The following is a 25,644-nucleotide window of genomic DNA, read 5'->3' on the forward strand; positions in this document are numbered from 1 at the left end:
CAGCCATTTGGAAAGAATAAAGGTGTTACTACCCCTTTTAACAATACTTTGAGGACTAAGATGAGGTCTGTAAAGGCTTTGGTTCCCCTTGGATGAAAAGTGCCATCAATATTAGTCAAAGTAGCAAGGTTTTTTTTAAGTCAAAGAAGTCAACTGTTCTGCCATGTTGAGACACACACCTGCTCTTCTGGCCATCACAGCTTTCTCCTCCATGGCCTGCTTCCTGTCATGAGAGAATTAAAGCCCCCCACACAACGCTCTTTCTTGTTGATAGGGAACCCAAGTTAGATGTGCATAACTAACCAAGGTCTCAAAGCGTCTTGCACCCGAAAGGAGCAAGGAGCGTGGAAGTCTGTCCCCAAGGAGAGTGTTGGGTTAGATGGGTTTCTCTGGGGTTGGTGCTTATAGGTAAATCTTATTGGAGTTAAACAGCAACATTTTCTTTGATATTCTCATTCTGGTTTGGCAAAATAAACATCAAGCATCGTTTCCGCATCTGTCTATTGGCCTTCTCCTTTCTCTTCCTGGTATTTTGAGCTTGTAAATTACAGCAGGTGGGGATGGGTGTTAGGGATAGGAATGGGTGTTGGGGTTGGGATGAGTATTGGGGTAGGGATGGGTAATGGGGTAGGGAGAGGTGTTGGGGTAGGGATGGATGTTGGGTGGGGATAGGTGTTGGGTTGGGAATGGGTGTTGGGGTAGTATCAGTTGTATCATGTGGTGTAAATTCCTGACTGTGTGACTCTTTTCAATGAGTCAAAATAAAAGGTACAACCTGGAAATTGTATTTGTTTTCTAGGGACACAACCAAATCATAGCCTACAGCAGACCGATCTATTTCTGTATGCTGTGTGGCCTTATTTTGCTTCTTGATGCAGGGGCCAAGGCCAGGCCCCCTCCCAGCTATGTCGTATATGGCCTGAAGCTCTTCTCACCAGAGATCCTGCAATCAATCAGGGACCATTTAATAGGTGAGTGAGTTTGGGGGTTATGGGGAAGAGTCTTGGGAAGGGAAGGTATGTCTCCCCTTTATCTTTTGCACCCCTAAGGGAAAAATCCTGCACACTTGATTACTGCTGTGAAGAGCTAAGTATTTTCCTCTTGGTTGTGTTTATAGAAGACTGTGAGCCCAAGATAACAATGGTTGGAGGGAGGTAGCCTGGACTACTCAGCTGTCATTCTTTAGGCACTAACCGCCTTGGTTTTTTTGAGTCAGAGTCTCTCAGTAATTTAGAATAAGTAAACTGGGGCTGTCTCCACCTCCCTGGCCCTGGAATTTCAACCACCTGTCACCATGTCTCACTTTTTATGTGGTTCTGGGTATTGAATTCACATCCTCACTCTCACAAGGCAAGCACATCACCTACTGCGCCGTCTCCCTAGCTCTTAACAATAGGATTCTTTGAAAGGACTTTGATATCTATGACCAAGAAGTTGCACCCCTGTGACATCTGAAGCATGCTGGCAGTGATGCCTGCTGAGGTGAGCTGGCCATTGGGCTTCAGGCCTCTCTCCACATAGCCCACGTACTATGATCATGCATGAATGGGCACCAGTCTCGGCTCTGATCACTCTAGCTTGTAATGCCATGCTTGGCTTGGCTTAAAATCCAAGCAGCGCCTGTCTTCAGTGCTCCACTCAGGTGAGCCGCCTGCTCATTGCAAAGGTGAGGTCTTCAACACCGGAAGCAGCCTGCCAGATGCTTGGGTCCCAGCCCTCTGCAATATCTCTCTCTCTCTCTCTCTCTCTCTCTCTCTCTCTCTCTCTCTCTCTCTCTCTCTCTTTGTTATTATTGTTATGATAAAATACCCTGACAAAATCAACTTAAGGGAGAAAGGATTTCTTTTGGCTCCTATACAAAGCATCCTGGTGAGCAGTCAAGGCAGCAGGCATGAAGCACCTGGACACATCACAGCCATAGTCAGGAAGTAAAGAGCAGTGAATGCTAGTGACCAGGTCTCTGTCCTCATTGTACAATCCAGGACCCCACCCCATGGAATGGACCCTCCCGCCTTTAGAATGGGTCTTCCCACCTCAGTTAACCTAATCAGCATAATCTGTCAGACAAGATTAGAGGCTAAATAATCTCCCTGGTGATTCCACATCTATCAAGTTGACCCCATCAACCATCACACCTTACTAAGTGAGCAAAATTCTGCTGAAAGGGGAATAGGGATTGGGGGATAACACGGGGTAGGGGGAGCATAAAAAAGTGACCCACTTTACAACTCACGTCGTTTTGAGTGAATTAATGTGTGAACATAGAAAAAGGCCCTGTACCAACACTGACTTTGTGTTATCACTTTGCAAAAAGTCTCTGCAGTGCTGATTTATAGCTCCAAAGACTCTGGCACGTGCTCTGGGGATTTCTGTGATGTCATTGAGGAGTTACACACCTTTGAACGTGTGAAGACTGTGGCCACCCAAACTTGTAAAGACAGTGGCCAAGTCAGTGCCTGAGACCCGAATTGCCGTCAAGATGTTCATTTCCTGATGAGCCTTCCTAGTCTCAAGTCAGTGTCGCCCTTTTCCTGGCGTCCCTGACAGGTCCCTGAATCTCTGCAGTGGTCCTGGGGTAGTTGCCCAGATGTGTGAGGAACTTTTTCTGTGTCTTGTGTATTTGAAAACCTGGGTAGGGATGTGGCTCTCAGACCTCCTTCCTCACTGGTCCCTTCCCTTTTCTTTTCCTGCTGAATCTGTAGCAGACTTTACGTTCACAGATGCATGCCACACATACACACATAGTAACACACATACATAGACACACAGATATGCACACATACATACATACACGGACATGTATATGCAGACATACCGCACACACACTCACATACAAACAAACCCCCACACAAACAAATATAACACACACTCACACACCACACACACACACACACACACACACTCACATATACATACATGTACACAGCATATGCACACATGCATACATTTCCTCCTGAAAGCTCACCTTGTGTACAAACCCAGAATTTCACTTCCTATTACATCCATGGAAGAACCAAGCAGCCTCGAGGCAAAGGCCTGGAGAATGTGTTTCAGAACACCTTCAGGTTCAAGTAGGAAACAGAATCCTGGAAGAATAAAAGGATTAGATCGGTCAGTGCCTTGTGAGAGCAAGTGCCCCACCCCCTGCTGATGTGGCTCTCTCTACCATTGTTTGAAGTCTGTCACAAGCCACATGAAAGGCATCAGGCCTTTTCTCCTCAGCATACCAAGCCCACCCAAGGTCCTGCCAGCCATAGTGGGGAAGCTGGAGTTTGGTAAAGATGTCTTGTCAGGACCGGACACATGAACACAGGTTAGAATACTCCTTAGGATTTTAATTTAATTCAATAGGTTAGTCAATTTTCTTTTTCAAGTAGCAGTGTTGGAGCCCTGTAGCTCAAGGTCCCACAAAGAGCTCACTGGGTGTCAGAAGCAGAGAATGTAGAAGGATACGAGATGTCTGTGTCCAAATGCTGCCTCTCCCTTGCCGTACCTCCACATTCCCCTTGTGTGCCTCTGGGCTACCTTTCCCCCCAGATCACCAGTGTGGACCAGCAGTTTTCATTCCGTCTCTTACAGGGACACGGATGTGCTGCCTGCCCAGAGCTCCCATCAGCTTGGCTCCTGCTCCTCTCTTCCTAGGCTCTGAGGTGTTCTGCCGTGGCTAGAGTCCTCACTTCCCTGAGTTTCATATTCCATCCTCTGGCCAGCCTTACTTCACAACACCCGACCCATGTGATAGTAATCTGCCTCCACGTGACACATTTGATTCATGTCCCCCTGGCCAGCCTGTCTTGTCAGTGCGGATGGAGTGGAGCGCCCGCTTGGCCTCTCACCGCTGAACTCCCGTGCACCGCTCAGTGCCTGGAAGTCACAGGCACCAGATAAGCCTTGGCGGAGTGGAGTAACTAAGGAGTACAGAGGTAGTCACGAAGCACTCCAGAAGTTAATGAGCAAATGAGGCTTTGGAGTGCCTCCCACTCATAAATCACAGGCAGCTCCCTTGACCCCCAGAGCTGGCTTCCTAAAGAAGAATATTTTACAGATAAGTGTAGAATGAGACTTGAGGATGCTGGTTGTGACGGGACAGACCTGTGGTCCCAATGCTTGGCAGGGAGGAGCAGGAGGATTAGGAGTTCACAGTTGCTGTTGGCTAACCAGCAAGTTGGAGGCCAGTCTGAGTCACAGGGGATCCTATCTTTAAAAGACAGCAAAAATAGAAACAGCACCCCTCCAAACAAAAAGAAAAAAAGGAGAGAGGGAGGAGGAGGAGGAGAAGGGGAAGGGGGGGCAGGGAAGAAGAAGGGAGGGGCAGGGAAGGAAGAGAGACTTAAGAGAGGCAAAGCCTGACACATTCACTTACAAATTGCTTTTCATGTCTGGATCCTGCTCACTCTCCCTTCTTATATTTCTTTACTTTGCTACTCCGAGAAAGCCAGCACCCTGAGTTCCTGGTGTACCCTGCTTTCCACGACAGGAGAACCAGAGACTTTATTAGGGCCCAGAAGGGAAGAGGGCTATGCTTGGTTGAAACCTGGGGTATTTGTTTAGCAGTGACTCGTGCCTCCAAACAGGCCGCTGGACATTAGCTGCCTCTTTTTCCTCCAGGGTGTGGGAGAGACAGGGGCTATGGCTTTCTTACCTCCCTCCTGAAATACATTTCTCTCCTTAAAACTTCCTAATACGTATTGTCTGCTCCTCAACAGTGACAGGTAAAAACGGTGATAAATAACGGAGCGAGCTGACGAGATGATATCTGTGGCTCAGATGAAAGGAAAACTAGGAGAGTAGCAATCCCCGAGTAAGGAGGGAGGGGGTTAAACACACCGATTTGCACAGAGCATAAAACAACAGAAAAAATGTGTCAGAACAAAGCAGAGGAGGGGCATGCTGAGAGGGTTTCTGACTGTGTAGCAGAAGACAAGGGCAATTCAAGGTCACCGTGCTACATGCAGCCTCTTCACCAGGAGACTTAGTGATGTAACTGCTGCCACGGTCATATCCAGGGATCAGGAGAAAAGGAGAAAGCCAGGACTGTGGGATTAGCAGGAGAGAAGAGGTGAGCTCTGGTTTCCAGGGCTAGTTTCCTGTCAGAAACCTTCCTGGGCTGAGGTGACATCCCGTCAGAACCCGGGTGGAAAGGAAAACAAGCAGCCCATGGCTTTGTAGCCCGGGAGCTGGAGTCCCGAGCAAGGGGCCAGCTGGGTGTCTCCCTCTGGGACAGCACAGCATCTCTCCCTTTGCCTGTCTGTCTCTGGCCCAAATGTTGCCTTTTTGTTGTTATTGTTTGATTTTTTTTAATTTTCGTGTGTGTGTGTGTGTGTGTGTGTGTGTGTGTGTGTATGTGTGATATGTATGTGGTATTCATGTATATGTATTTGTGTGTGTTGTGTATATGCTCGAGTGTGGTGTGTGTGTGTGTGTGTGTGTGTGTGTGTGTGTGTGTTGGCCCATGCCACAGCACAGCACATGTGTGGAACTCAGAGAACCACTTTGGGGAGTTGGTTTTCTCCTACTATGGGTTCTAGGGGTCAAACTCAGGTCATCAGTTTTATGCAACAGGGGCTTTTCCCCACTGAGCCATCTCACCAGCCCTTACTGTGGTTTTTAAAATTATATCAATCCCCCTTGCCTTTCCTCTCTCCCCTTACTGTGTTCTGTTTGTTTGTTTTGAGACAGGGAATCTCACTAGGTAAACCAGGCTGGCCTTTAACTTGTGGCCATGATCTTGTGACCATGATCTTGTCTCAGCCTCCTGAGTGTTGAGATTATAAGCACGTACCACCATGCTTGATTTTATGAGGTACAGGGGCTTGACCCTCTCAAGCTCCATGCACGCTAGGCAAGAGCCACATCCCCAGCCCAACTGCCCTCTTGAAGGAGACCCTTCGCATTAGTTTAGGGCCATAAGGGACCCACAAGGGTGTTGACTTCATCACCTGCATCTAAGACACAGGGACAAGAGCCAAGTTTAGGACTTCAGCATCTTTTGGAGGGGACACACACACACACACACACACACACACACACACACACACACACAGAGTGAGGGACTCACAGGACAAGAGAAGCAAGAGCTAAATGACACCACTGATGCCTCCAGCAGAGCCACACGGAGCTGGCCCTCCCTGGGCTGCAGCCAGAGCATGGGGAATAGTCCCATGGGCTTCCTCTTGGGGCGAGGTCTGCCGCACACTACACATTCAGGCTCTGTTTGGCAGTTCCATCCTTGGATGGAGAGAGGGGGAGAGGACAGCTTCAGGAGATCAGATCTGCTGCTCAAAGAGAGCCCAGCCTAGGCTGCCTCTCTGGGGAAGAGGGATCACTTGTCCACCCAGTGGTAGGGTCAAAGCCATGGGAAAGGTTGTGATGCTGTTCGTCATTGGGGGTGTGAAGGAGAAACAGCTCAAAGGCAAGGAGAGATGGACAGGTGGTGAATGATGTGAGGAGAGCCTGAGGTGGAGAAAGAAGCAGTAGGGTAATGGATGATGGATGGATGGATGGATGGATGGATAGATAGATGATAGATGGATGGATTGATGATGATGGAGATAGATGCTATAGATAGATAAATTGATAGATGATAGATAGATAGATAGATAGATAGATATAGATTAATAGATAGATAATAGCTAGATAGATGACAGATAATGGATAGACAGATGAAAGATAGATGACAGATGAATGAATAGATAGATGATGGTGATGATAGATAGATAGATAGATAGATAGATAGATAGATAGATAGATAGATAGAGTTTGTGGTGCTGAGGATTGAACCTCAGGGCCTCAAATATCCAGTCAAGTGCTCCACAACTAACCCAAATCCCCAGCCCTCTGTTAACTTTTTATTTTGAGATAGGCTCTCATTAACTTCTGTAGACTGGCCTCAAATTCACTCCATATTCCAAATTGCCTTGGGACTTACAATCCTCGGCTTGCTGAATAGCTGGGATTATAGCCTGCACCTCCACGCCCTGTCAGGAATAACCTTCTTCTGTGAATTAGTTCTTTCACGTGTGCTGAGCTGTGTGTATTCAGTGGATCACTCTGTTTTCCCTCCTTGGCGAGAATCTCCTTTGCTTGCATTTGCAGGTGACCAGTGGGTACTCATTTGCAGCCTCTACAGTGGGTACTCATTTCCTGGGCTCAGGGAGGCTGCTGACCTTGGGGCTGGCATTTCTATTACTGCCTGTCTGGGTAACCTCAGCAAGAGCCTATGCGCAAGACTGGCTTTGCGATTACCCTGTGGATGGGCAGGCCACAGCTCTCAGCCTCCTATGTCAGAAGAGGCAGGGCACAGCTGTGGTGAGGCCTGCAGAGTGAGACTCCAGGGACAAGAGCTGGCTTGAGCCTCACCAGCTAGGTTAGTCCTAGGTTAATGAGAGACCTTGTGTGAACAAACAAGGCAAGATGGCTCCTGAAGGATGATACCTGGGGTCAACCACTGGACTCCACATGCACACACATACACTCTACATACACAAGCACTCCCCCCACCACCACTACAAACATACATGCATACACCCCCAATGTGGTCAGCCAATGGACCTTTGTTCTGTAACTGATCAAATCTCATGTAACTGTTTCCACAACAAAACCTCTGGAACAACCTACATCTGTGTTCCCGACCATCGTCGCTCATATCTGGCTCATTTCTTTGGAAGAGATCTGTGTTTTGCAACAACAGCTGTGTGTTGTTCCTTCCTGCATAAAAGTTGGAGCAAGAATCAGGGTCCTCAGTAGCCACTTGCCTGTGTGTGTGTGTGTGTGTGTGTGTGTGTGTGTGTGTGTGTGTGTATACATATATATATAAGTTGATGCGGTCTCCAGACAGACAAGTTGCAGGCAAGTGGGACAGACTGTTACAGGTTTCAGATGTTACTTGAATGGCTTTCATTTGTGTTTGGTGGAAGCTACAGGTCTGCTAAGAACACATTTTAAAAGTTTTATTCGATGAAATGATGTTGAGTGGGCAATGAATCACTTTTGGTGGGGGGACTAAAAATGGGCCAGGGCAGTGTGACCCTGGCGCTGTAACATCCCATGTCTCCATGATCAGAAAGCCCTCGTCAGGAGTTCTGGGTCTTGTGGATCATTAACACAAGTATGGCTTTTTCCCCCCTCTGAAAACTTCACCTTACACTGTTGTCTCCTTTTGCACATCTTTCTGGAATTTTCCCTGTCCTCTAACCCCCCTCCTCATCTCCCCAGGTCTGATTCTGTTCTGAGCTGCAGGTGGAACACCCTCCTCCACCCCGAGCTCTCCCTTAGGTCCCAAGCTGTCTGTGACCAGCCCTGGATACTGCACTTGCTATTTCTTTTTTCTCCTCCTCTAGTGGCCTGGGTGAGAGGAGTCCTTGTTGCCTCAGTTTCCCTGGGTGGGATAAAGAATCTGAAAGGGGAAAAGGCAGCCACATTGCAGCCACACTGTGGCCATGGTTTCCCCGCCCCATGCTCACGGCTGCCTTTGTCTGTCCATTTCCAGTATTTCTGTGCTGCTTCCCTGCGATCTCACTCCTCGGGCTCTTCCCACAGATCAACACCTTCTGCACGTACCTTCTGGAACAAGTCGACATGCTGCTCTTTGGAGGTTCTGGTAAGTCCTTGCCCCTGCTCTTCCTGGGAAGGGTTTTAAGTTTGGACAAGGTCTGGGGGGGTCCCAGAGACCGAGGATGGGGGCCTAACTGGGAGGTTTGCTCTGTCTTGAGCTGCAAACCTGCTTTAGTTTGGATTTCCTGGGCCCCATAGAATCAGAAGTGGCCTCCTCAGCAAAGGTACACGGAAGAGAAGGGTTTCCCTTGATTTGGAGTGAGTGAAGGGGGCTCTTCAAACTGTTCTTTAGAAGAAGTGTGTGTGTGTGTGTGTGTGTGTGTGTGTGTGTGTGTGTGTGTGTGTGTATGTGTGTAAGCATGCACATGTATCATTGTGGGAATAGGTCAGCATGCACTTGTGTGTGGAGTGTTGTGGATGTGTGTTGTGAGAGTACCTATGAGCCTTTAAAAATGTTTCCCCCAAAAGACACATGACCCTAGTGTCCTCTGGAGTGGCATACAGGGCTGACCCTTAGTGTTATTATTCCACGGATAGTCAGTTCCATGGTCACACTCTTCCCCACCCTAAGTGACCTGTGTCTTTGGATGGATCCTGTGGCCAGGGAACTTATGCTGAGAACAACAGCCCCTTTACCTCCTTACCCCTCTACTGATTTCGAAAAGGGCTCCTCTAGTAAGTTGTGATGGCGTTTGTATTCCAGCTGTTTCTGGAATCACATCAGCTGTGTATAGTGTGGGCCGGAGTGTCTTGGTAGCAGCCCTGCTCCATGCCTTCTGCTTCAGCGCCGTGAAGGTAAGTATGCAGACACACCACAGTGGTGACCAGGGCCTACTGTTTTCATCAGATCTTTTTTCAGGGGGCCTGGCTGAGTTTGGAGATAGGTCATCACAGTGCCTGGCTTATCCTAGGATGTAACCCTCACCTGCCTAGTCCCCTACGATGTCCCTTCTATGGTCAGGAACACCAGAAGGACTTCTGCTGGCCATGGGAGTCATTGTAACCCACGTGTTCATTTTGCTTTTGTCTGAGGTAGCACCCCAAATATGGTGGGGGTACACTTGTGTGAAGCCGTGTGGACCAGGGAATGGGGTGGGAGGGCACAGCCATACCAGTGCAGAATCTAGAGCATAGATGGACTTCAGCATTCCCCAGAGCAAGAAGAGCAAAGCCCGGGGCAGGTCTAGGAAAGGAAGGATGGTGAGGAAACCAGACAAGTGCAGACGTCGGAAGCCCAGGACGTTCTGTCAGACGTGTAACTGTTGCACACACATGGCCCCATCGTGCATGTACACACCGTACACACCGCGGGGCTGTGGACCGAGACTGTGTATCTACAAGGCCCCGAGTAATCCTGTATCTCTAGCGGAAGAATGGGCATGTGTAGAACACTGGAGGAAGCAGTCTAGATCCTTCTTCAGTGAGGGGAAGTCCGCAAGTAACATCCAACATAAAAGAAAGTTAAACCAGAAAAATTGGCTCGTTTGGGAGTGGGAAGAAATAGGTGAAGGAGAAACAGCTGTGCATCATTGCCTGCAAAAGCAGAAACAGGGGCTGGGGACCTTGTAGGGACCCCTTCTGCAAGGCCACTGCCTTCTCAGGGTCGGGACCCAACGCTTTCCGGGCTCTGGGGTTTCCAGAGTGTTGAGGCAGGCTTCTGATGAGGAGGTCCTCAGGGAGGTCTGTTTCTCCTGAGGAGGGTATTGGCTGCTCTTGCTTAGTATGGAACAAGTGACAATTAGTAACAGAACATTAATGGCCCTAGTTGCCATTTTAAACACCTTTTGGTTAAAAAAAAAACAAACAAAAAAAAACCATAAAGCAATTTGCATTTCTCTCTTCTTATCTGTGAGTGCTGACTTTTCAAATGGTCCCACATTGACTCTCTGATTTAAGATGTGGCACCTATTAAATGCTGTGAATTGACTGAATGTGGTTAGTGAACTCACCTGGGGGTCCTGGGGAGGGAGGGAAAATGCACCCCATCTTTCATAAACACTTATGGTATTAGTCAGGTTCTCTAGAGGAATGGGTTGATAGAATGAACCTCTCTCTCTCTCTCCTCTCTCTCTCTCTCTCTCTCTCTCTCTCTCTCTCTCACACACACACACACACACACACATATATATATATATATATTCATATATATAAAGGACATTTATTAGAATGGCTTACAGGCTGTGGTCCAGCTAGTCCAACAATGGCTGTCTACCAATGGAAGGTCCAAGAATCCAGTAGATCTTTGTTCCATGAGGCTGCTGTCTCAGCCTCTTCAGTATGCTCAGGAATTCTAAAAAGGAGGCTCTAATTCAGTGAAGGAAAGGACTTACTAGTGTGAGTGAGAGGAAGCAGGCAGAGGGCGAGCTTCCTTCATCCATGTCCTTATGTAGGCTGCCAGCAAAAGGTGTGATCCAGATCAGAGGTGGGTCTTCCCACTTCAAATGATTTAATTAAGAAAAAAAATCCCTCACAGGTTTACCCGGCTACTTGGGTTTTAGTTAACTCCAGATGTAGTCAAGTTCACCACCAAGAACAGCCATCACACTGCCCAAGCCAGAACTGGGGTTGTACTGTTTTCCTCTGGTGCTTTCTCTACACCACTGTGCTTACTCTATTTCTAACATGGATATTGTGTTTTCTACATCTTCTTCAGTCTTGTGCTGGCTAATCTTCTGTCAGCTTGACACACAAATTAGAGTTATCTGGAAGGAGGGAACTTCAGTGAAGAAAAAACCTACATAAGATCTGGCTGTAAGGCATTTTCTTAATTAGTGATTGATGGGAGAGGGCCCAGCCCATTGTGGATGGTGCAATCCCTGGGCTGTTAGTCCTGGGTTCTATAGGAAAGCAGGCTGAGCAAGCCATATAGCAAGCCAGTAAGCAGCACCCCTCCATGGCCTCTGCATCAGCTCCAGGTTCCTGCCCTTCTTGAGGGTCTGCCCTGACTCCTTCAGTGATGGACAGTGATACGGAAGTGTACACTGAATAAACCCTTTCCTCACCATCTTGCTTTTTGCTCATTGTGTTTCATCGCAGCAATAGAAACCCTAAGACAAGTGTGATGGATGAATAGGTCCTCATGAACAATGGCTGCATGTCAGCCGCCCAGCCAGGGACATGTCTCTCTCTAGCTAAGTCTTAGTATGTGTTTATTGCCTTGATTTATTGTTGTTGTTGCCCATGGTAGGTGGGAGATGCAGCCAAGCACAGCTGCAAGGAGCCTGGAAAATCCCTGTCTTAGGGACCTCCACTCAGGTAAAGCCTGGTCCTCGACAATAACACAGAAAAGAATTTTAGGGTACGTCAGAGTGATGCAAAGTTATTTGGTTTATTAAGCGGAGAGATGAAGCGGTATACATAGGGGAACATTTAAAAAGAAAATTGCATAGGAAAACTGCAGTGTACTCCTAAGGCATAACTGTGGGCTTCTTAAGGGAGAGGCACCCCCCAAGTGCCTCAGCCAAGGCTATAACGTGATTGGAGTCTTGGGAAGTTCCCTCGCTCAGAGGACGTAATTTATAACCAGATACAAAGAGTAAGCACAGTTTACAAAGGAAGTGAAATTCCAACTTGTCTTTTAACGTGTGAGCTGGTTTCTTTATTTCTCTTAAAGAATTTCCTTTTGTGAATGAAATTTTAAGGTGGGTTATGAAAAACCTTATCTGAGTTTAAAGATGAGAGAGGAGAGCTGATGAGGCAGAAGTCAGAGTCTTGAACATTCTGGACCTGAGTCAGCTTGGCTCATGTGACCATCCTTGTTTTAGATGTCTTTTGGAAAAAGAGCATTGTCCCTAGACAATTTCAATTGTATCAGTAGTGTTGAAGCTTTTGGACTCAGAGCCAGCAAGAAAACACAGAGCAGATCCTGGGGGGGGGGGGGGGGCGCCTTTCTCTGGGTGTCCCCTGAGTTTCCCCGGCTTCCTCTCAGGCCTCATTACCACTTGATAGAAGTGGGGGGAGGACCGTGAGTTAATTTTGCCCTCTGGAATATTAATTAGGGGAAGAAAATATGATTCGTCTTTTAATCTCGTATTCTCTTTGGCTTATCTGAGATAGTTGCAGATCACACAAAGCAGACCCCCTCGATGACTTACGTGTTTGACAGTGACACACGGAAGCCACTCGAGTATCTGCTCCCTGGAGAAATGGCTTGGCAGTTAATTAGCCGGGATCTCTGTTTGTCTAGGTAAACCCAGATTGCTATTTTTTTATTGTCTGTTACAAAGAAATTCCACTTGATCGCTGGTGAGGGGATTCAGAAGCTGAAGCGCATTGCTACAATTTAATGCTCCCCAAGCGTCATTAACAATAGCTTGCAGGAGGGTCATGTGTGTGTCTCCCCCCCACACCCCATTGTAGGAGGCCCCCCCAATCCTCCTCAGCATTCAAAGATCGCAGCTTGCACCTCAGCATTTCCCTGCACTCAGGATTTAAAGTCTAATTATAGATCTATAACAAACCCCACAGTTTGAGAATATGGGTTTTTTTTTTTGGAGGAGTGGGGGTCACTGGCATGTACCTTACCTATTCTCCCATGCAACCCTTAAGTAAGGCATTCAGCATCACAGAGCAGACCAGAGATTCCAAGGTCTCTGCTGACTTCAGCTGTCCTCCCTGCCCCTGGGAAGTGTAAACAGTTTTGCTCATCAGAAGGACAATTCACAGTCAGATAAGACACCAGCCCATCTATGGAACTTCAGTTTGCAGAAGCATTCCCCTAGTGTTTGCTCATTGCCTTTTATTACATCCCCTAATAGGCAAGGATGAGTCTAGCATTTCTGCATTCCAAAAGTGAACTTGAACTTGAAGTCCAGGGTGCTGTGGTGAGTTGCCCAGGGGTTCATACATAATTCACAGGGTTTTTTTTTTCTCCCTCTTACAATAAATTAATGAAACCCACCTCATGAAGATGTTGGTGCTACTGGACTTAGGGGGCACATATCCTGTGCCCTAACAAGCCAGGGCCAGCTGCCAGTCCTCAATAAGCCAATTAAAAGAGCCAAATTAATATTGAAAGCAGAAAAAGGAGATTGATTTAGTGTGGGCACATTCAGAAGAGGGACAAAGAGATCCAGTGATCCTCAAGTCCATCTTTGGGCATGTCCTAACATGAGTTGTGTGTAACTGAGCAATCCAGCCAGGGCATGGTCCTGCCCACCATTGTCTCAGCTCCAAATCTCTCTGTTAAGGCTATCTGAGATGTTCTAAATAATTTTTTCCAGGAGGTAAGCTTTTCCTCTGAGCATCGGGCCTCCTCCTCCCAGCAGGAGATCCTTGGAGAAATTCTAATTTCATGTAGTCTATCCTTCTCATAGCCTGATAGGCAAAGAGGGGAATATAATATATTCATACCTTCCAGACAGGTTGGTTACTCTGAGTTTGAATGGAAAAAAATGGGGAGAAAAGCTGAAGGGTTCCAGTCAGACAGAGTGGTCTGTGACATTTCAAAGCTGCCTGGCCTATAGGATCTGAACAGCTTCCTCCCCTGGAGTGTAGGAAATGTGGGCAGAGAATGGAGATTTGTAGCTGTAAGTAGAAATTAGCACATACTTTGAAAGGGAGTTTGTCCTGGGTGGCTCTGGCCTCATCAGAAAAAGCTTTTAAAAGAGGGTGTGAGGGTCCAAAGAGGAAAGGAACACAATGGAGGCCTGGGTGTGTGGTCTTGAGGAAACCAGTGACCTTCTCAATGGCTCAGGAGAGAACCATGTGGTCAGCACCTGAGGGTGGCCTCAAAGCCATTCCTGCAGAGTCTGGGGGATGGTATTGACTTGTTAGTGTTCACCTCAGGCTGGTGTCCCTGTGCATAATCAATACTATAAGCCATGCAGACTCACAGCCACCAGGACAGAGTGAGTGGGTGGCCTCTGCCTTCCAGCGTCCTGAGAGGGGCAGGGGCAGCACATTCTAAAACCAAGTGGCTGCTAGGCACCGAAGTGATGCTGCTGGTTGGCTGTGGGTACTCTTCGTGGGTCCCAGTTTGATTCTGAGCACCAAGAGGTCACACACTGAAATTTATTTAATATTTATTGTTTGTTCTTTTTGTTTATTACTGTGTATATATGCATAATGTGTGTGGACACACATGTGCAGACACACTGGAAAGTTAGAGGACAACTTTCCGAACTGTGGGTTCCAGGAGTGAAACGTGGGCCACCACACTTGCACAGTAAGCACCTTTAGGGGCTGAGCCTTCTCGCCTGCCCGTATTTATTTCGGGCTCTATTTTAGAGTCTGTTTTCCTGCTGAAGTGATTGTCACATAGAAAGTGCTGTATAAAGTCTTGGATGGAAAATTTATTGGTAACAGAAGATTGGAGGAAAAAATGCTAGTTTTCCAAGAAGTACATGTGTGAGTTCCTGTGAGTGGGTGTGTGTGTGTGTAAATGCACCGATGTATTTATCCATCTAGGTAGGGTTGGATACTTGGAGCACATCATCCCATCTTACTATCTAACCACCTCAGTTTTCTTAAGCATCCACCCCTAAACGTGAAATAACATTTTGACTCATAAACATAGAGTATTTTCCACCAAAATGAAACCCACAGTGAAATAAGCATCTTCTCTTCATGTTCAGTGATGGATGGATGGATTGCCACATTTGTTAGCACGCTCATTAGATTGTTTACTGTGCAAATCCTGCATGTCTGATGTGACTTGAACACAGTGTTAGGCACTGGCAGCCCTTCCGGGTGTCAGAGGTCCACCAGGAATCAGGAGCTGCCATGGGAAGCAAAGGGAGCGCATAGCCTAGAGCAGCGGTCTCAGCCTTCCTAAGGCTGTGACATTTTAATACAGTTTCTCACCTTGTGTGACCCCAACCATAAGATTACTTCGTTGCTACTTCATAACTAATTTTGCTACTGTTATAAATTGTATTGTAAATATCTGTGTTTTCTGATAGTCTTAGGTGACCTCTGAGAAAGGGTTGTTTGACCCCAAGAGGGCTGTCCATAGGTTAAGAACCACTGGCCTAGAGTGTGCCCTGCACACAGTTCAAGGACTTGGTGAAACCTAGGACCCAACTATCTCTCTGGAGTCCTACTTCAGGGCCTTCTCTTTAGATAAGCTTTAGGGGAAAAAAAAAAAAAAGGTCAGAAAAGGACTTATGTAAGAATCCAAGTGTGTAGATCTCAGAAACACCAGTTTGATGGGCTATGAGAAACTTACTTCTTCAAACAGAGCACATTGAAATGTGATCTGAGGAGCTCAGTGGTGAGACTTGGACCAGTTTGTATTCTGTTCATTCGCAGGCTCTTAGCCAACCTGCCCATAAACCCATCTTAAGAGCTGCCTCGAGTTTCTCCGGGAGACAGTGCTGGAACCAGCCCTCTTCAGAGTGCTTTTATGCAAGCTGCAATGCTCTGCACGCTCTCGTCTAAGCCTTCCCCCACAGCACACGTGAACCGCACCGCAGGGCTGTCAGGCTATTAGACGGTTTTATTCCTGCCTCATAAAAATATTTCAAAACCTGGGGGAGCTTTATGAAACCAGCTCTCATCAATCCATAGCCTCTCCAATTTAGGGGCCCATGAGACACATCGCAAGGCAATTACGGGCGTTCGTTTTGAAGCAAACAATCCTGTGGCGGATGCTTCATTATCCTTGAGTGATAGATGGTTTAAAGCCCAAGCTCTTGGGATGGAGAAAAGGCTCAGCCTCAGCAAGGAAGACTTGCTGCTCCTCCAGAGGACTTGGTTCGGTTTCCAGCACCCATGAAGGGTGACTCCCAACCACATATAACTCTCTCTCCAGGATCCAATGTCCTCTTCTGGCCTTGGCAGGCACTGGACACACACACACACACACACACACACACACACACACACACACATACACACCATACACACACACACACACACACACACACACACACACACACACACACACCCCAACAAATCTTTTAAAGAGTAAAATAAAACCTGATCTCCCTTTGAAATCTGCATGGATTTGTGTGACTGTGTATGTATGTGGCTATGAGTACAATAAATGTAAAAATAATTTTTTTAAAGACAAGGTCTCGTACTATATGTAGCTTAGGCTATCCCCAGATTCATGGCAATGCTCCTGCCTCAGCCTTCTGTGAGCTAGGATTTTAGTGTAAGCCAGGGTAGCCCTGGCTTGTATAAATAAATTAATACTAAAATACAGGTGTTTCAAATATAAGTTTATTTTAGCAGCTCCCCCACCTCCTGGAAATGTCAGCAAAGCTCCCCCATACCCCCACCCACTGCCTCTGTTTCTCTTTGTAGGAGCTGGGCATTGTGGTTTCTGAGTTCACTGGCAAATACCCTGCACAGAGCGCCAGGATGGTCAGCTTCAAAACCCTTCTCAGACCCCTTGAGTTCTTTTTCTGAAAATGTCAATATTCCCTTCTCTGTCTCCAAAGAAAAGTTAAACATCTTCACCTGCTTTCCTTGGACCTTTTTGAAAATCACGTCTCTGAAATGACACATGCAGCCTCTTGGAGCCTCTGGCTTCCTCGATGCTCTGTGCCTGCAGACCCGCCCCTTAAGCCCCCACACCACCCTTCAGTGAAGTGCTCATGGTTCCCATGCAATGCGCTGTGCACACATCTAAGGTCATGGGGACACAGAGCAAGGGGCTGGAGGCTGAGTGGACTGATGATGACCCTCTTACCATGTGCTAGCATCTTCCATTCTTCCTGCCTTCTTACTGGATCAGCAGCTGGGGGTTAAGGGGGGGGGGGCTAAGACCAGTTCAGTTAGGAGACCCCTTACAACTCTTGAATGCTCTTTCCTGAATAGATCTGGGGAATATTGGCTCTCTGCACATGAAGGAGCAATTCACATTGGTGACCAAGCAGCCTTCCTTTCCCTGCTTTCTTGAGAAATTGGTGTGTGTGTGTGTGTGTGTGTGTGTGTGTGTGTGTGTGTGTGTATGTGTGAACATGTGCACATGCATCAATGCTTGTGCATACACACACATCTACCACCATTGAAATCACACACCAAGTTACATACATGTGGAGGGAAGAGTCCTCCAGAAGCGAGCCCCTTAAGACCTGCAGTCTACCTTTTACCATCTGTAAGAACTGGGAAGCTGAGCTTTTCCTAGGGAGGAATTCAGTGATGTCTGAGACTAGGCTTTAAGATGTGCAAGCCCACACCTGGAGTGAGGACGCCTAGATGCTGCCTGAAGAGCTGATTAAAGACAACGTGGCGCTGATAATAGATACCCAGTATGAGTCAGCTAAAGGCGGCTGGCACTGGCTATCTGGGCTCTTAGGGCAAACCGTGACATAATCCAATAGATAACCATTTCTGACAAAATGCCACATTTGTGTAATCCTATGTAAATATAAGGTCAGAGGTGAGTGTCTTCCCCAGCCTGCCTGTGTGTGCTTGTCCTTACACCTGTGTGCCTGCCTCCCTGCGGTCTGGGCGGTGGCCTTGCCTTGGGTAGATAAAGGATATCTCGTCTGCCTACATTTCATCATATCGTCTTCTACTTCCCAATCCCCCTGTCCTCCTTTCCTTGCTTCAGAGCTTGGGCCTCACCTTGCCCACCTCACCCTTTGGCTCAGAAACACTACACCATTCTGGATCACTTTGCTAATATTCGTTTTACAGCTAGCTGATCTATATATTTTTCTAAATTGTCCTGTCTATTCATCTGTTGATAGATAACTAGATTGGCTCCAATTCCTTGCTGTAGCTAGTAATCAAAGCAGCCATAAACATGGGGTGCAGATATCTCTATGGGAGGGTATGGAGTTTCCTTGGCTATATGCACAGGAGTAAAACAGTGGGATCATATCGAGGATTACTTTGCTCTTATGTACTTGAAAGAAATGTTCCTCCCACATTCCACCCCTGTAGCCACCTGCCATTCATTCTGTCTTGTCATCGCCCTGGAAGCTGCTGTCTCTGCTTCAAGGAAAGTCTTACTAAGGGTGTAGGTGCCACAGGTGACAATGACCCAAGAGAATCACCTGTCAGCCTCCTGGTATAGACAGTGATGCTTGGGCAAATAGCATCCCCTTCCCAGCAGGGTCACATCTGATGGAGTTCCTGCCCCTTTTCCTGTTGTTCTGCACTGTAGAGTGGAGGAACAAGACATTTGCACACACCGTAATTCTTCCTTCTGATTTCTTGTTCCAAGAGAAGCCTGGTATAATGCCCACTGCCCAGCCTGACTTTTCAAGAGTATGATTTTGGCACATTCCTTCATCCCTCCCTATAGTTAGGAAGCAGCCAGGATCAGCCGGTGTCTGCTGTGTGGCTGTGTGTTTTGTATAAGCCATTGACTGATGTTTTACACACAGTTCTTCAATAGGATTCTAACAACCCCATAGGTGAGTCTTCTTGGACAAGTTCACTCAGGCTTTCTCACTTATGGGGAATCATCAGCACAGTAGGTTTTTTGTTTTGTTTTGTTTTTTGTTTTTTCAGTTCAAGTCACAGTTCAGGCTTCCAACCATTGTCTGCACCACTGAAGGCCAGCCTTCTCTGTCCTTGTGTATACATAGATCAGATCATCAGTCCTAGTGTCATTTATGTTGCTGTGATAAAATACACTGACCAAAAGCAGCTTAGGGAATAAAGGGCTCATTTGGCTGACAAGTCAGGTTACAGTCCATTCTTGTGGGGAGATCAAGGCAGGAACTTAGAGTACCACAGCCCTAGTCAAGAGCAGAGAGAATAAGCGTGCCCATCTTTGCTTGGTTGTTACTACTCAGCTAGCTTTCTTTGCTCTTATACAGGCTAGGGCCTCCAGCCTAGGGGATGGTGCTACCCAAGGTGGGGTAGGTCTTCCTACACCAATTAACAATCAAGACGATTCCATACAGACAGACCCACTGATCAGTCTGATCTAGATAATTCATTAGTAAGACTCTCTTCTCAGGTGATTCTAGGTTCTGTCAAGTTGACAGTCGAAACTAACCAGCAACTAACTAACCCCCACTCCCCTGCCACTCTCAGGTCTGAATCATAAGGTGGGGAGGCGGGGAGGGGTGGCAGGTCCGTTGCTCAGAGTCACTGCATTGGTTCTGTTCATGCTTATTAAATTCTTTTCTTTCTTTTGCTTTTGTTTTATTTTCAAGACAGGATTTCTCTGTGTAGCTCTGGCTGTCCTGGAACTCACTCTGTAGACCAGGCTAGCCTTGAACTCAGAGATCTGCCTGTCTCTGCCTCCTGAATGCTGGGATTAAAGGTGTGCACCACTACCACCTGGCCTTATTAAATGATTTTCAAGGCAGGGCCTTGAACAAGGTAGTGAGAATAGCTGGGGTGAGATAGAGGATGCCTGCTTTTGATGAACCTGGCCAGGGGTAGAGCAAGTGTTACCCAAGTAACCATAGATGTGGGTATTTGGCCACACATCACTTAATGATGGGCTCTTCTGAGGTACACAGCATCTGAGATCATGGTCAGACATGGCTTCTCGGTGAAATCGAGAAACATGGTATAAACAGGGCACATGAGCAGCCAACACTGTAGGATTGCAATGAGGCTAAAGAAATCCCTGTTGCCTAGTGCAGCATTAACTTGTCCTGGGGAGATGCAGCCAAACGTCTATTCACTACAGATAGGGCACTAACAACAAGAAATAAGTCTGCCCAAGTCTAATTTGATGAACCAAAGACTTTATTTGGGTTACTTACAAGGTCTGGGAGAGGGATTACTTATAGGAGCACGAAAGACCCCTGAACAACCACATCACAGAAAATCCCCACCCTGGCATGGGTGATGTTTTCTCCATAACTGCTTCAGTCATCCTTCCGTGTTCTATATTCTCAAGCATTCCTTCCATATAGCCTGGAGGATGGTGTAGGAATGTGTGGCTGAATCTTAGGTGAGGGTCCAATGAAGCTCCTCACTCTCCTATAAAGGAACTCTAGAGGGTTCTCCCTTGTTTGGGGATCTTGAATTCTTGTAGGTAGTCCTAATTGCTCTAAGATGTCAGTGGCTCTGGGGAATGTAGCCCAGCTGGTGGAGTGTTTGCCTAGTATGTGTAAGGCCCCAGCTTCCAACCTCATCACTTCACAATACCAAGTGTGGTGGTGCATGCCTGGAATGTCAGCCCTCAGAAAGTTAAAGTAGGAGAACTGTACGTTCAGCTGCACAGCGAGTTTGAGGCCACCCTGGGCTTCATGAGACCCTGTCTCCGAAACCAAAAACCAACCCAACAAAAAAGGTGGCGGTGACAGTTTTGCTTGGAGGACATCATCCTGCAGTGGCTGTTGGCACTGTAGCTGCTGTAATGCCCCAGCCCCACACCCTGCTCACACAGGCAGCAGCACAGCACACACGTACCTGATGCTTGACAAAGCCCAGTGGGTCACTCACTCGGGTATGAAGGCCACTGGGGGATGGAGGCCAGTCACCCCAGTTCTCAAGCAGTCTGCTGTCTTTCTGCAGGAACCATGGAGCACACAGCACATCCCGGCACTGTTCTCAGCTTTCTGCGGCCTGCTGGTTGCACTGTCTTACCATCTGAGTCGGCAGAGCAGTGATCCATCAGTGCTCCTGTGAGTAACTGTCCTGTGTTCCGTGTGTGTGTGTGTGTGTGTGTGTGTGTGTGTGTGTGTGTGTGTGTGCGTGTGCATGTGTAAATGTGTGTCCACATGTATGTGAGTATAGAAGTCAGAGATCCACCTCAGGTGCCATCCCTCTGGTGTGGTTCACCATTTTCTTTTGAAGAGTCTCTCACAGGCCTGGAGCTTGCCCGTTAGTCTAGGCTGGCCAGCAAGCCCCAGAGATCCACCTGTCTCTGCCTCCCCGGCACTGGAATTATTAATGTATAACCCCCCCTTAGAATTTTACATGAGTTCTGAAGATTGAACTCAGATGTGACAAGCACTTTACTGACTACACTACCTCCCCATTTCCCATGACTCCCTCTTTCCCAGGCTGTGGGTGGTACTTCCCAAAGCCCTGTTGGCTCACCAAAGTGGAGATGGCCATTTGGTGCCCTCTGCTCTTTGATACTTGCTTAAGTAAGCTGGTTGTGCACTGGACTGGGGCAGAGAAATGCAGGGCTGACCTGAAATGATCGAAACTCACGGACAAACTTCCAGCCAGCCTCTGCCTTTGAACTGTGCATTTGCAGGGAGGCTCACAGGTAGCGGGGTAGACTTGTTTGGGAGTGCCACAGGAAAAGCTATAGTCACTGAGTCCCACTGCTGTCTTGCTGTGGAGGTCCCCTGTGGAGAGCAGACCCACGTCCTTGAAAGGATGCTTTTGGTTTATTTTGTTTCTTCTTGTACAACCAGCATTTTTGAACTTTAAAACGAGGTTTGTGTCAAGGCCTTAAATGATGTCTATCGTAATCTCTGGTCACTTGAAGTATAGATCTATTTCTGGGGACTGGAAATCCTCTGAACAATGTCACAGTGTGTATCGGACATTGATAATAGCATGTCTTATAATTTGACCAAACTTACATAACCTTTTGACTTAAGATAACTCACTTGGGAGTCAGAGATACTGAAGTCTTAGGCTGTTAGATGCATTAGGTTGAAAGGCACAGAAAAATGGGGAGATGTGGGAAAGTTAAACATGGTTTGCATGATATTTCACGTCAGCTATGGGCCTGGATGGTTGCCTTCTGCTGGTACTACAGGTGAGGATGCAGCCCAGTGGGTTGGAGGAAACAGGAGATCCCCAGATGCTGGTGGTTAGAGTACTGATACCCTTAAAATGCCTGGCCACTTTTGTCAGGGTGAAATTTAAAAATTGAAACATGGGTCAGGGAGATGGCTCAGCTGGGAAATGGGATTGGGCAGCCTGCCTTTGATTCCCAGAGCCCATAAAGTGGTAGAAGGAGAGAACTGATTCCACAGAGATGTCCTCTGACACTCACACGTGTCCACCACCATGCACACATCATCATCATCATCATCATCATCATCATAATGAATTTAAAATGAAAACATCCTCGGGATCTCCTGAGTATCTCTATTCTACTGTGATTTTGTAATGAACTTGGTTTTTCCCCTTGTGGGCCTGAGACACATATTTAAAAAAAAAAAAACCCTATGTGTCTTTCTTCTCTTAGGTCCTTCATTCAGTGCAGATTGCTTCCTACATGTTTGCATCAGAACCTGGAAGAGTCGGCCACAGACCCTCTCCCTCAGAGGATGAAGGATTCGGTGGTAAGACCTCAGCATGGCAGCTCATCTCTGGTTCTGACAGTAGGGACAGTGAGGGGATGAAGGAAGGACACATGGACACACAGGCAGGGAACCTGGAATCAGGTTGGGGCACAGCAACCTGGAACCTCAGTGTATTTATCACAGGGGAGGAGGGAGTTAGTCTCCGGTAGGAGGTCTCTGTAGATGAGAAGTCTCAGCCTGTAAACTTCAGGATGAAGGAAGCCACGGTTGCTAGCATTGGTACACAAGGATCAGTCATTCAAAAACACTGATAATCAAGACTTCCCAGGAAAACTTTGCCATTCCTCTTGAGCCTGGCCCATATGGATAATGGCTTTTATAATTTGTCATGGGTCAACTGGCCCGTGACATGGCCATTGACATGATCACTCAGAGCTTCCTCCACTCTCTACATGAGCCAGCACGCAGTGTTCCTCAATGGCTTCTGCTTTGATTTGAGTTCCTGCCTTGACTTCCCTAAGTGATGGACAGTGACCTGAAGTGTAAGCCAGGTAAACAGCCCTGCCCCAGGTGTCTCTGGTCAGAGTGTTTTGTCACAGTGACAAAGGGCAAAGCAGGACAGCATCCAAGGACATGTCAATGTGAGGTATTTAACAACAGAGAAGACGCTGCTGGAGTGTGGAGCTAAGCGCTAAACATGAAGGAAGACACCGGCATTTCGAGCACCACATATAGCCTTCCTGTGAGTGTTGGACCAGGGGTCTTGGACCAGGACTTATCCCCCACCCCTCATAGATATCTAAGAGAATCTATGTTCCTGAAGTCTTCCTTAATGTTATGACTAAGGGTGATGTGTCTCTATTATCTCATTTATTACAGTAGAAGCAAGTTAGGAATCACAGAGTAATAGGATGATAAATTTGCCCAATGGACGCTGATAGCATGTCATCAGTGTAGTTAGATGGGACAAGTTACTTGTCGCTTTCTTTGCTTTTCATGACCTTTTAAGAAAATTATTCATACATTTATTATTGGGGCGAGGAGAAAAGGTGCATGTGCCACATGTGCCTGTGGAGGTCAGAGAATGAGCTTTTGGAGTTGGTTCTATGGTTCCACCTTTGTGTGGGTTCTAGACTTGAACTCCCGTCAGCGTGTTAGCCTGGAAGACACCTGGACCCTCTGGGCTCTCCCACTGGCCCCCAGTTTCATGTTCTTGTATAAGCTTTGTCCATTGGAAACTGTGATGTGTTAAGTGATGTAATAGGATGTTTGTGCTCGTCTTTCTGAGGAATCCCTGTCTAATCATAATATTTTCAGGGGGTTATCACATCCATTTTCCCAGGCTGGTTATCTAACCTTTGCTGCAAGTTAAAAATCCTGCCTGATTGGGTTTCTCCAGGTCTCTGCTCCTCTTTCCCCTCAGTCTGTGTACCTCTCTCCTTCTAACTTTCGTTTGTGGGAGAAGCTCCGAGGAACTTCATTAGATAGTGGCGTTTCCACAGCCCCCTCACTCCCTGTTTTGACTCATTTGGCCAGAATAACTACCAGGTTATTCTGTCCAGGTTTTCAAAGACTGTACATGGAGAAACACTGATGGAGAAAGGAGATGCCTGTGGACTTGTGAGTTTCTGCAGGAACAAGATGGGATGGGTCATGCACACAGAGTCACCCCCAAAATTTACTCAATGAGTAATGAAGATTTGAACTTTTTCCTCATGGTTTGCGCATTCTTTTTCCATGTGCCTTGTGCACATAGCCTTTCTGGGTTTTGCCCCACCCTCCTCCTGTGTTCATCATTCTCAAAACTCCTAGTCAAGTTTAGAGTTGATATTTTCATTATATTGAATTAATATGAACCAATACATTTTTTTAAAACCTCTTATTATTGTGTATAAAATTCAGGCAACTTCTTGTAAACCATTCATTATAGGGTCTAGATTTTTCTGGTTCCCTCTCTGTCTAGATCTTTAGGCTGTACAGTGTTAGGATAGCTTCTTACACTGCTCTTCAGGAAAGAAGCCCGGGGTCCTACCAGAAATGCCACAGTAGGGCTGGGGAGGTAGCTCAGCTGGGTAGGTACAAGCATGAGAACCCAAGTTTGATCCCCAGAACCCACATATAGAAGCTGGGTGTGACGCTGTGCATTTGTAAACACCTCCCACCCCCATGCACACACTGGGGAGATGGAGACAGGCCGGTCCCTGGGGCTTGCTAGACAGCCAATGTAACTCACTTGGCAAACTCCAGACCAGTGAGTGACTCTGTGTCAAAAACAGGATGGCTGGCTGATGAAGAATAACACCTGAGGTTGATGTCTAGCTTCTACACGCACGCACGCACGCACGCACACACGCACGCACGCACGCACGCACGCACATCCCCCCTCCTACAGGCCACAGCCAATAAGAAATTTTAAATGCTTAATACACCAAGAACAAATGTATCTCTTGGTTAAACATACATGAATTTACCATTAAAATGGGGGAAATTATCACCCCTGGATATCCTGGTATAAAACTTGAAATGGGGAAAAATGTAGCTAAGGGGCCTTTTATAAAGAGCATGTACAGAAAACCTTATTAAAGTCAAGTGTGATTGCTAGAAGGACCCACAGATGCCAGCACAGGAAAGAAAATGTGGACAGCAAGAGCACGTCAACAAGCCCCAAATAACCTTCAAGAGCAAAACCAGGGCTCACCCAAGCTCACAGTGGTGTGGAGCCCATTGGGGCTGACCGCACCAAAATGTGATAATGGGACTGACTGCACCAAGCTGTGATAGACACAGAAAGGACGTGGGGCAGCCTGTTCAAATGGAAATGAAGCTCCCGCTACAGTCATGGCTAGACCGCCCCGACTTGGAGTGGAAGACTGAGGTTTATCAACAGCAAAGCCTTTTAAAATATTTTTTGTGCTTAATCCAGTTCAAAACATTCCCAATGGAATCAAATTCACTGCACTGGCAAATGATTGCAAGGTTTATTTAGAAAAAAAAAATAGCAGCTCATCGT

The 25,644-nt window shown here is 47.1% G+C and overlaps 1 protein-coding gene across 2 annotated transcripts in view; it reads left to right on the top strand.

Annotated features, from left to right (window-relative positions):
* The window catches only part of Pcnx2 (pecanex 2), a 156,186-nt gene that overhangs the window by 55,707 nt on the left and 74,835 nt on the right, over window positions 1-25,644 (top strand). For both annotated transcript variants that reach the window (XM_059263801.1, XM_059263802.1), the window contains 5 exons: window positions 800-971; window positions 8,489-8,599; window positions 9,257-9,348; window positions 20,938-21,047; window positions 22,577-22,673. In XM_059263801.1, coding sequence (XP_059119784.1) covers window positions 800-971; window positions 8,489-8,599; window positions 9,257-9,348; window positions 20,938-21,047; window positions 22,577-22,673 — 582 coding nt within the window. The remainder of the gene's footprint in view (window positions 1-799; window positions 972-8,488; window positions 8,600-9,256; window positions 9,349-20,937; window positions 21,048-22,576; window positions 22,674-25,644) is intronic.

Source organism: Peromyscus eremicus, chromosome 5 (genome assembly GCF_949786415.1).
Source record: "Peromyscus eremicus chromosome 5, PerEre_H2_v1, whole genome shotgun sequence".
NCBI classification, from domain to species: Eukaryota; Metazoa; Chordata; class Mammalia; order Rodentia; family Cricetidae; genus Peromyscus; species Peromyscus eremicus.